The sequence below is a fragment of the Suillus clintonianus genome, assembly GCF_016758775.1.
Source record: "Suillus clintonianus strain FC179 chromosome Unknown DEU56scaffold_52, whole genome shotgun sequence".
In the NCBI taxonomy this organism is placed as follows: Eukaryota; Fungi; Basidiomycota; class Agaricomycetes; order Boletales; family Suillaceae; genus Suillus; species Suillus clintonianus.
This window is the reverse complement of record NW_024539276.1, coordinates 195534-206289: the sequence shown is the minus strand read 5'-3', so window position 1 is coordinate 206289 and position 10756 is coordinate 195534. Positions and strand designations below refer to the sequence as shown.

At 50.2% G+C, this 10756-nt stretch overlaps 5 protein-coding genes across 5 annotated transcripts; 1 reads left to right on the top strand and 4 right to left on the bottom strand.

Annotated features, from left to right (window-relative positions):
* Window positions 1-710: 710 nt before the first annotated feature.
* On the bottom strand, window positions 711-2732 carry DEU56DRAFT_902391 (uncharacterized protein; the record flags this gene model as incomplete). The annotated part of the gene is made up of 5 exons (XM_041356593.1): window positions 2091-2732; window positions 1450-2029; window positions 1307-1359; window positions 1166-1264; window positions 711-1123 (listed from the first exon to the last, which is right to left on the bottom strand). The coding sequence occupies exons 1-5, from the start codon at window positions 2590-2592 to the stop codon at window positions 711-713; spliced, it is 1647 nt and encodes a 548-aa protein (XP_041206858.1). The 5' UTR covers window positions 2593-2732.
* Window positions 2733-4315: 1583 nt separating this feature from the next.
* Window positions 4316-6902, bottom strand: DEU56DRAFT_889432 (uncharacterized protein). The gene is made up of 4 exons (XM_041356263.1): window positions 6363-6902; window positions 5274-6309; window positions 4958-5217; window positions 4316-4909 (listed from the first exon to the last, which is right to left on the bottom strand). Exons 1-4 carry the CDS (start codon window positions 6573-6575, stop codon window positions 4394-4396), a joined length of 2025 nt encoding a protein of 674 aa, XP_041206857.1. The 5' UTR covers window positions 6576-6902; the 3' UTR covers window positions 4316-4393.
* A 76-nt stretch (window positions 6903-6978) lies between these two features.
* DEU56DRAFT_448900 (uncharacterized protein) lies at window positions 6979-8109 on the bottom strand. The gene is made up of 2 exons (XM_041346261.1): window positions 7666-8109; window positions 6979-7610 (listed from the first exon to the last, which is right to left on the bottom strand). Exons 1-2 carry the CDS (start codon window positions 7769-7771, stop codon window positions 7036-7038), a joined length of 681 nt encoding a protein of 226 aa, XP_041206856.1. The 5' UTR covers window positions 7772-8109; the 3' UTR covers window positions 6979-7035.
* A 51-nt stretch (window positions 8110-8160) lies between these two features.
* On the top strand, window positions 8161-9123 carry DEU56DRAFT_859709 (UbiE family methyltransferase). Its single transcript, XM_041355310.1, has one exon. The coding sequence runs from the start codon at window positions 8244-8246 to the stop codon at window positions 9084-9086; it is 843 nt and encodes a 280-aa protein (XP_041206855.1). The 5' UTR covers window positions 8161-8243; the 3' UTR covers window positions 9087-9123.
* Window positions 9124-9278: 155 nt separating this feature from the next.
* Window positions 9279-10727, bottom strand: DEU56DRAFT_739651 (uncharacterized protein; the record flags this gene model as incomplete). The annotated part of the gene is made up of 3 exons (XM_041348751.1): window positions 9279-9913; window positions 9986-10333; window positions 10466-10727. The coding sequence occupies 3 exons, from the start codon at window positions 10725-10727 to the stop codon at window positions 9279-9281; spliced, it is 1245 nt and encodes a 414-aa protein (XP_041206854.1).
* Window positions 10728-10756: the final 29 nt, after the last annotated feature.

Sequence of the window (10756 nt, the reverse complement as noted above, 5' to 3'; positions counted from 1 at the left end):
CTTTCAGAGTATGAAGAATTCCTCCTGATGGCCCCGCAGGACTGAGAGACGCAGACACTACTCTTGTGGGGATGTAACGCTAGAATCTCTGAATAGAGGAGAATGATTAGTATGCAGGCGGCCGCAGTGTTTTCGACGCATGTACGTTCTCAGGTACCGGCTCGTCAGGCCTTCAAATCGATGCAATTGACTGGTACGGTTATCGTCGAATCTAAACAAATCACCGGTTGAATGACATATAGGCTATAACATTGCTACCTTAAGTGAAGTGAAGTATTATCTCAAAGCCACAACGATACCTTTACCTCAATTGAACCACGTCTTAAATACGACATTGCTGGAATACTGCTGCACCAGAGTATCATCAAGGCATCTCCGGCCTCGGTATCGGCCATGATGAGGAGGCCACTGTTAGTAATGAGTGTTCAAAGGACTGAAGTAAGAACCACTCAAAATTCCGAAGTAACACGCAAAACATGTGGAAGGCGACTTCTATCTTAAGATAGATTACAAGCGGACATCTAGGAGCAGCTCGAGCTCCCGTGACAGTCTCTTTGCTTTATGTATCCCTTTCTAAAGCCACGTCTGAAATACGACGGTGTCTGTCAGCGCGTTAGGTCTAGAGTCAGCGTCAGAGTCGGAGTCGGAGTCCGAGGACAGATAATACAAGAGAATAGGACGATGGCAAGATCGCGCGACTGAAGTTCGAGCTATCTTTGTGCGATGGTGCGGGTTTCACGACCCGACAATACGAATTTACTTTTTTCCTTGAGGCATCCGTCTGCATCCACTCTCAGCCAGTCATTGAGATATGTGCCCTTGCCGATCAACACGCCGTCGTCATAACAAATACAGACCCAGGTCAGGACCCATATGAATGACTCGGCGTCGTGCCGGCACAAGTGTCGGACCTGGCCTTCGATGGCTTCCTGTGTAAGATGGTCGAGTGCCATGAAAGGTACCGTCCCTGTGCGCTCCTGGCTTGAGGGAGTGTCTCGAGTTGATGATAAGTCGAAGTCATTGAGAACACCAATCCATCGACCGTCTGAGGTCTTGTAAACCATGAGATTACTAGGGCTGACGTCGCGGTGATGGACACCATTTTCCCAGAGCTCATAATGACCTGGTGAATGTACAATCAGGAGAGAGAGAAAGGAACACATACAGGTAACGATTTGCCACCACGCGCTGAGGAAGTCGTCACCGATCAGATTCGTGATCGGGTCAAGCTTTCTGAATACGACGATGTAGAAGATGCGCCTGCCTGTTTCAGCATCGTCACACCTTCAGTGAATAATCGGCATACCACTCCACCAGGGCATCAAAACATCAGCCTGGGTATCGGACATGATGGGGCTACTATGAGGAAGGACTTTCGCTCAGCATTCCGAAGTCACATGCAAGACACTAGTTCAGTAATGGTATTGGAATAGCATGTACTATTATAACCGGATAGTTGGGAGCAACGACGGGAGCTGGGCCTTAATATTGTCCTTGAACCACGTCTCAAAGACGACATGGTTCTCCAGTTTGGCACTATAACGCGGCGAAGTATGCGCGATGACAGTGTCGAGAAAAGCGTGCACTAAGTTCCAGCCAGGCCAGTCGATATCTCCATGGGATAGTGCGGGTTCCACGGTTTGACGACCCGACAATAAGAAGTCATTCTTTCGCATCCTACACTCAACGGCATCCGCTCTCAGCCAGGCATTGAGCGGTGAGCGCTTGCCGATGAACATGCCGCGTTCATAACAAAGACAGACATAGACCAGGACCCATATGAATGACTCAGCGTCATGCTGATACAGGTGCTTGACCTGGCCTTCGATGGCTTCCTGTGTAAGAAGATCAAGAACCATGAAAGGCACAGTCCCTGTGCGCTCCTGGCCTGACGGGGTGTCTTGAGCCCACGATAAGTCAAAGTCGTTGAAGACGCCAGTCCATCGACCATCTAAGGTCAGGTACACCATAAGATTGCTAGGGCTGACGTTGCAGTGATGGACATCTTCTGTCCAGAGGGTACGATGACCTAGTGTCGCAGGTATTGGTGGACAATAAGAATAAGGAGCACAAGAAGAAAGAACACATACCGACAACAATTTGCCACCATGCGCTGAGGAACTCCTTCCCGCTTAGCTTCGTGATCGGGCGGAGCTGTCTCGATACGATGATGTATGAGACGCGGTTGCCCCGTTCAGTGTCGTCTGCTACTAACGCCCTCCTCATTTTCGCCGGGTATGTATTTTCAAACTTGGCTAACCAGACCACCTCTGGGATCTGGCGCGAGTTCGTAGAAGCACCGCTGGCAGGCAAAGGTGTTGCATCTGTCGGCTCAGGCCCCTCAGCGTAGTCGTTCGTTTCCCTCCGACACTTCACAAACTTCTCCACTTCATGGATATCGTGAGTCGTCTTCGTGTGCTTGAACTCAAGCGTCGTTCGAATTTCCTTCCATTCGAACTTGTTGACTGGCTTCTTCAACACCGACTCGTAAATCTCGTCTACTTTATAGTTCCCTGCCTTCATAGTGCTTGCGTCGGTAACGCCGTGGGGAGGAGTCTTTGGTGCAGTGACGCAAGCAGCATTGCCAACCATGATGAAGAGCGTAAGATAATTGAACTGGACTGACAAGAAATTGCAGATGCGACGCCCGCTTTTAAGCTATAACGATACTATCACGTTCAAACATTTCAAGGCTACGATTGATGCTTGGAGGAGATAAGTTAGGAGCCATGATTGCAATCGAGCGCTGAGCCACAGCCACGGTTTGACAGATCAACTTTTTTCGATGTCGCCCACAAGCGCCTACCATCGTCCATTGTGGTTCTTACTCCATTGAGCACAATAGAGACCTAGCTCTTAGTATTCGACGCGCAATATCAGCTGCGACATGGTCCAGACTCTCTAGACTCCATCAAACTCCACCATGGTTCTGATAGGTGTCGGCGTCCCCGACCCTCGCCCGACGTGATTTTTTCTCCATCGAGCACAATCACGATCTTGTTCTGTTCTTCGGCGCGTAGAACCACCTGTGAATTGCGACACCGAGTCACATTTGCGCTACCATACACATCAAGCTTCGATGTCACCTGCCCTTGCCCGCCGAGACTTCTCCAACGAGTGGGTGAGTCAAATACATTCGTATGACTCTTCTTACTGTGATTCGTCTGCCTACGGCTCCGCTGCTGCTGTTTTTGACATGTACTAAATGTACTATCGCCCAATCAATAATCATAATCTGCAAGAGCACAGGCTAATTTTTTTTCCACTCCGCAGTCCATTAACGGAACTTCCGACTCGAAGAACTACGCAGAAGAATTCTAAGGTGCTGTCAATCGGTATCTCTTGCCATGAACGAACGGTACGAACAATTTTTACGGGCCATAGCTGACTACAGACCGACGCCAGCCCACTCTCGTTTGTATTGACTAGTTCATTCAAGTCCTACGATGACGAGGTCGTTCAACGTGAACCGGTCAGACCTATTCTGCCGAGCTTCGCATCACGGAGGAGATCGCATCAGCTTCCTTGTGCGGCCCTGCCTGTCCCTTGATCGCCACCAATTCGTGCAACATTACTTTTACCGGTATCATCTTAAACTTAATCGCTACCCTTGCCCACGACGATGTTTGAATTGTTATAGACAGCCAAGTAGTGGCGTGATTGGGGCATACCCTTGTGAGTAGTACTACGCTGCCCGCTCTAACGATGCGTATTGGAACACTGTTCGGCTAATAGGCTTGGAGATGGTCTACTTGTGACCCAAACCTGGCAACGAACTGCATCTCCAAGACAGACTGTGTTCCTGCCTTCGATATCTTCTTGTGTGAGAAGGTCAGGCACCATGAAAAATACTGTCCCTGTAGGCTCCAGGCTGGCCTGAGGGTGTGTCTCCGGTCAATATTATTTCAAACACATATGTAGTCCAGAGTGGTTCCCAGTCTTTCATATGAGAGGATGGGGAACTAATATGTCGTCCAACTAGAGTAAAATGGGCCACCTTCGTAAGCAGAGCCTTTGGGGCGTCGTTCTATTAACCTACTTACAACTGGCTCTAGTGCTGTTCACTAAGGAGACATTGGGGGCAGCTAAGAAAAGCCACTCAACCCCTCATTTGTCGGTGGAGGGGAGCGCTAGCATTGGGACGCGAGGCATCGAACACCGCCTTTACATATTACTGTAGTGATCTTGTTCCAGCAAGAATCTCACATAAGACCCTGTAATAAATAATTGTGTGGCAACATAAGCATCGACGAAGAGATCCAAATTTCGTGCTCGAATATCTTTCTAAAGTTCACACATCCGGACTGCACAGTTGCACCATAATAGCGCATGGACATACAAGCCTCTACTCTTGACGACAAAATCAAAGTACACAATACATTGATCATTCTAGTCAACTGCTCAAAACTCGCATCGCTATTTCATAGACCTTGTACAACTGCGCGTAAGTGATCACCTTTAATTCCTCCGAGCCACTCGCCCATTGCATCTTCTGATCAACCTTTGCTCTATATTCATTGTAAGGAAAGTTGGAGGACCGCTGGATTTTCAAAAGCTTCCAACAGCCATAAAGTAGTCTGTGCGTTGGCGGATCCAGGGCATCGAAAAGATATACAGGAGGGTCGCTTTCATCGAAAAAGCAGGACCGTCCTTTTCGGATGAGCCAAACAGTATGGCCACCGAACAAAGTACTGTATAGTTGTTGGATCCGAAATTCAATGTATGGCTCCTTGTGCCAGAGGCGGCGCTCCAGACCGCGTTTCATGACTGAGTAGAAAAGAACAAGAATGAAAGATTCCAGGTCATGGCGGACCTCGCGTTTGATTGCAGCCGGTCGAATGTTCTTCTTGGACTTGTCCGCGTGAAGCATCATGGATAGCAGTTCTTCGGCCATGAACAAGGCAGTACCCTGATGATGATATTTAGTGGAAGCAGGCAAGTTGCAAAGTAGACGCACTGTGATCTCTGCGCCAGGAGCCTTTGAGCTCAACTGGCCGGTTTCCTCCACAAAGACGTCTCTAGTGCTCAACTGGCCTGCGGAGGGGGAGAGTGGATGTAATGAGACTACGGTTTCAGTCTCTGACTGTGCCACTGAGGCAAGCTCGAGATCTGCGAGAAACCCCTCCCAACCTTCAGCGCAATCCGGACCGCCGATAAAGATATTGCCTGGATTCATGTCTCGATGAAGAATGCCTTGCTCCACGAGTCCTTGATGTCCTGAAAATGCGATGATTCAGAAAGGCGATCAGCGCGCTAATTAAATGATGCTGAACCTTTGAGTGCAGCGAGAGACCCTAAAATGAAATCTTTTGTTGTGCCGGCATCCCACAAAGGGAGTCCCACAGTTTTCAGCGCGAGACGATGGAGGACGGGATCATCGAGGACGACAGCGTCGTCATCAAGAATGAGAGAACGTAGGGTGCTGATCGTGACACGAGCGTGGGTCTCCATTGCTACAGGAATACAGACATCATCCCCAAGACTGAGTTCAGCGACGCCTGGTAAAGGTGACTTGATATGTCTATAAACGTCGGATTCGCTTTCCAGAGTTTGCGACCTCCATAGAGTTTTCAAAATAACAAGAACTTCCTTCTTGTTTGGGTTGTTATCAAGCAATGTGGCTCGCCACGTGGCTGTACCGCGACCTAGTAAAGACAAAGAAGACCATACAGGGGGACCCTTGGTCTTCCACAGACGCGTATCGCCAGCTGCACCCGTGCTGACTAGGAAGGAGGGATACTCGAACTGGTAGTACGATTGTCCTTCAAGCAAGCGAGCCGACCTGTCGTGTCCAAGCTGATAGGTAGTCATGTGTGTCGTGAGCTGAAGGATTACATTGACGAAGATGTCAAGATTGTCGAGGATGTCATAGTCGTCGGAAATGATGACCCCTCGGCGGTCATACCAACCAAGGGAGAATTTATGGCCGTAAATGAACACGCACAGGACGTAGAGCTGGAACGGTCGTGCGGCCATGATGAGCCTTGCGTAATCAGCACCCTGCGACACGATCTGTTTCACAGATGTGGGCTCGGTGACGTTGGGACCTTCCCTGACGTTGGGTTTCACTTCAATAAACCCAGAAATCTGCCTCCACTTGACGCCGTCACTCCCTACATCAATGGCGGGAGTCAAAGAACTCGACGTCGGAGGTACTTCAGCCAGTACGAAGTCAGGCTTATTGTGGGGGAAGGACATATTTTCAGCATCAGGGACGTGATCGGACATTGACACCAGTTGTCGAAACTGTGTTCGTTTATATCCTGTCACTTCTGCTGCTGCACCCTCGATCATGCGAAATATTTCTTGCTATTAAATGTCGTGGTATTAACGAAGGTCAGCTTGCGGGAGTGGGTACTCACCAATGGTGAATATAAATATTCTTCATCGACGCCGTCCTTTACATTTTGGCGAAATTCGGCCAAATCATCGCTCGCCCTGATGGTCGTTTCTATTGGTTTGATGACGGTGTCGATACTGGTAATGAACCATTTTTCGTAAGCTTTGATAGGTTTGGCTGATCGATATTCGATATGACCAAGGAGATCCAGATGATATGCTGTGTCGAAGTCCATATGTATCAGGACGAATTCAGAGGAATTCAGATGGTCGGGGTTGGATACCTAGCTCAATGTCAGCACTCACGACAACGATCAGCCCTTTGGACGATCCCGAATACAGCTGTTTATATCCTCAGGATTGTGCAAAAGTCGGTGAGACTTGAGCAGCGAGTCCGACACAGTTCAAGCGCTCGCTATATGCTCGGATTGTGCTCGGATCAAGATGACTCTTTTGAATGGCGCCCTACACAGAAAAAGATGAAGTTGATAATAAAGTCGATATGCACTACGATGATGGGTGAGTTGTGGGAGTGGAGATTGAGTAGCGGGTGGCGAAGGGTTGGAACGAAGCTCCTTTATTAATTACACAAAATTGTCTCAATGTATGCATGGCCCGTGGTGCTGAAGAACCATTCCCGCTGCTTCGAGATATGCTGCATGATCATATCTGGTCGGCTACTACAGACTACATAATTTACAAGCGAACATCTAGGAGCGCCGGCGACAATATCTTGGCCTCAAGTATATTCTTCCTAAGCCATGTCTGAAATACGACATGATCCTCCAGCGCGGGTACCAGCTCCGGCACATGATGCTGGACGACAGTCAGAAGGCAAGATCGCGCCATCTTCCTGATACCTCCATGCGATGGTGTGGGTTCCGCGGTTTGTCGACCGAAAGTTAAGAAGTGATTCTTTCGCATCCTACACTCAACGGCATCGGCTCTCAGCCAGGCATTGAGCGGTGAGCGCTTGCCGATGAACATGCCGCGTTCATAACAAAGACAGACATAGACCAGGACCCATATGAATGACTCAGCGTCATACTGATACAGGTACTTGACCTGGCCTTCGATGGCTGCCTCTGTGAGAAGTTCCATGGCCATGAAAGGTACTGTGCGCTCCTGGCCTGAGGGAGTGTCTCGAGCCGATGATAAGTCGAAGTCATTGAGAAGACCAATCCATCGACCGTCTGAGGTCTTGTAAACCATGAGATTGCTAGGGCTGACGTCGCGGTGATGGACACCATTTTTCCAAAGCTCATAATGACCTAGTGTCGCATTCGTTAATTGACAATCAGGAGAGAAGAAAGAACACATACAGACAACGATTTGCCACCATGCGTTGAGAAAGTCGTCCCCGTTCGGTTTCGTGATCGGGCGAAGCTCTCTGAATACGATAATGCAGAAGGCGTGCCTGCCTGTTTAGCATCAATCCCTAGCGCTCTCCGGATGTTCACCGTGGATGTGTCTTCAAACACGTGGGACCAGACCAATTCTGGGACGTGAAGCTTTGAAGGTTTACCTTTCCCTCCTCGTCCTGCTTCACTATCGCATACACATTCTGGAGTATGTCAGCCTCGCTCTCGCGTTCCTCTTCTGGCCAATTGAGCTTGGTTACCAGCTTGTCGGTAAGGGAATGAGGGTTAAGGTGAGGGAGCTGCGGCACCAGAGCCGACAGCGCAACGCTTGTCACTGGACAGACGGTGGTTGCACGTCCGCGCTGACCGAAGTGAGTAAACATTCCAATATGTGCAAGGGAATTGTGAAAAATATTGAGTACCGGGACATGCCGATCAGTGAGCGCTCGTAGAGTTCGCACAAACAGACATACACAACCCCTGTCTTTGACCACGCTGATAAAATACCCACGTACCAACCTCCCTCCCAACCTTCCGATCACAATGCCAGAGCCCACCGTCATCTACACACACGGACACCACGAATCCGTCCTCCGCTCCCACACCTGGCGCACCGCCCAAAACTCCGCCTCCTACCTCCTCCCACACATCAAACCCAACATGCACATCCTCGACATAGGCTGCGGCCCAGGCACCATCACCCTTGATTTCGCCACCCTCGTCGGGCCAAACGGACACATCACAGGCCTCGAGCCTTCCCCAGGTGCTGTTCTCACTCAAGCTCGCGATACAGCCCAAAGCCGGGGGATAACGAACGTGGAGTTTAAAATCGGGGATATCTTTGAACTACAAGAGATCTTCAGAGATGCGAACAGGAAATTCGATATCGTGCATGTCCATCAGGTATTACAGCACATCGACAGGGAGAGGGTATCAGAGGCTTTGATGCAGATGAGGGCTGTTACGAAGCCTGGGGGAATAGTTGCTGTTCGGGAGACGGATTTTGCTGCTATGACTTGGTTTCCTGTTTCCGGGGGGATGACGGAGTGGGTGGATACGTATCAGGTTGTGGCGCGTGCTAATGGGGGGGAACCGAATGCGGGGAGGAGGTTGGTGAGATGGGCGTTGGGGGCGGGGTTTGCGAGAGATAAGATTACAAGCTCGGCGGGGACATGGTGTTTTAGTACCCCTGAAGAGCGGGCGTGGTGGAGTAAGTTGTGGGCTGATCGGACGGTCTCCTCGAATTTCAAGACCACGGCACTCAAAAGTGGGCTTGCGGATGAAGAGAAGCTGAGTAGAATTGCGGAATCGTGGACGGAATGGGGCAAATCAGAGGATGGCTGGTTCGCAGTCCTAAACGGCGAAATCATCTGTCGCGTCGACTGACAAGCAGAACATACATGGATATGATTATTATTATCACAATGAGCTGGAAATGTAATGCAAACAACAGGATGCAGCAGATAAATGACGAAGTTCCTCATACAAGTTAACAGAAATAGTAAGCGTAAGAAAGCGATCACAAGAACTAGTATGGATGGAAGATACAAACCACGTGGCCCGCGCCTGCACGAACTCTCAGTCATCATCGTCCCCATCGAGTTTGACGACCTCTAGATAGCTCTCCGGTACGAGGGCATGCACACCAGTGTCCTCTTTCACAACTACCGCCCATCCCACTCCACCACCCCGTCCGACGACACGGACGACCTGGTCTTCATCAAGCTTCATCTCCGCAGTTCCTTCTGGGTCAAAGGAATACAGCGCGCGATAGAGACCAGGATACAACATGTCCTCATCCTCATCATCGTCTTGGTTCTCGGAGAACTCATCTGGCTCTTCATACACCTCACTCTCATCATCATCACCACCGCCGTCTCCAAAGTTACGAGCAAAGTCGGTTCTCGAAGGAAAGTCCTCGGAAGAAGAAGAACCCGAGCCAAGGCCCCAACCAGACTGCAATTTCTGAAAACCCCACTTGAAACCTCCCCAACCATTAGTATCATTCTCGTCCTCCCACTGGTCATCTTCCTCTTCTGTCGACGACGTGGAAATCAAAGAGGACGTCGACGAGGACGACCCGCGCAAACGGCGAGCGAGGACTTTGGGACGATTGAGGCGAGGTACATTCGGTCCTTCGCCTGAGAACCGCGGATCTGAAGGCGCGAATGCAAAGTCGCGGATTTTGATAAGGACTTTGAATTCTGTGGGAGCTGCTAGTGTTTCTGGTTCTTTTCCTTTACTCTCTGTGACTGCTGACATGCTGAGGACATCTTTGGCACGACGTCCGCTGGGTGTACGGGAGAGAACTGCGCTGGGGGAGAGTGCGGCGGATACGGGGCGTTGGGCGTTTGAGAGGGGGCGAGAGTTGATGCCTGAGACAGGGCGGGAGCGAGATTTGGAGGATGTGCGGGAGAGGCCTGAGGCACGGCGGGAGATTGCAGGGGAGGGTGGTGCGGGACGGGAGGAGGTGAGGGAAGTAACAGATTGTGTGCTGAGTCTGTGGCTGTGTGATGGAGGCTGTGGAGAAAGCTTAGGGTCTTCTGTGTCGTGTGAGTCAGGATTGATGACGAGTCGATGAGGAGAAGGAGTATCACGCGAGCGAGGATCTAGAAAAGTGTGATTTGGAGAGTCTGTGGTGGGAGTGGGTGCGGTTGATTCCTGGAGGGAGAGTAGGTGGAAGAGAGAGCGAGGAACGTTCAGCATGGAAATGATAAAGCGGGGAAGGAAGGAGCGGAAGAAAGCCAGAGACGCTCGTGGGGGACTTACCGCGCCGTTTGGTGTTGCCTGACCGCTGCAAGCATGGCCATTGGCAGCGGTAGAAGAAGCGATGTCATCTAAATCCTTCTTTGACTGTTTCCTACTAGGAGGAGCGAATTCATGTGGACCAGGTGTCGGTGGTGGTAGAAAGGAAGAACCTGGTGAAGGGAAAGGAGGCGAAGAACGTAAAGCCAGTGGAGGTAATTGATCTATGATGTTTGCCTTAGTAGGATGATCTTGAATAACGAGCAACTCACCTGTAGTCATGTCTTCTGCGTGTCGTGGTTTAGTCGTGG

What these genes read in the sequence shown, in the direction of transcription:
- DEU56DRAFT_859709 (XM_041355310.1), top strand. Translation starts at nt 8,244, where the DNA reads ATGCCAGAGCCCACCGTCATCTACACACACGGACACCACGAATCCGTC.
- DEU56DRAFT_889432 (XM_041356263.1), bottom strand. Translation starts at nt 6,575, where the DNA reads ATGGACTTCGACACAGCATATCATCTGGATCTCCTTGGTCATATCGAA. An exon ending in AATATTTATATTCACCATTG is followed by an intron (nt 6,310 to 6,362) that starts GTGAGTACCCAC and finishes GACATTTAATAG; the next exon opens with CAAGAAATATTTCGCATGAT. An exon ending in CTCCTGGCGCAGAGATCACA is followed by an intron (nt 4,910 to 4,957) that starts GTGCGTCTACTT and finishes TATCATCATCAG; the next exon opens with GGTACTGCCTTGTTCATGGC.
- DEU56DRAFT_448900 (XM_041346261.1), bottom strand. Translation starts at nt 7,771, where the DNA reads ATGCTAAACAGGCAGGCACGCCTTCTGCATTATCGTATTCAGAGAGCT. An exon ending in ACGCATGGTGGCAAATCGTT is followed by an intron (nt 7,611 to 7,665) that starts GTCTGTATGTGT and finishes ATGCGACACTAG; the next exon opens with GTCATTATGAGCTTTGGAAA.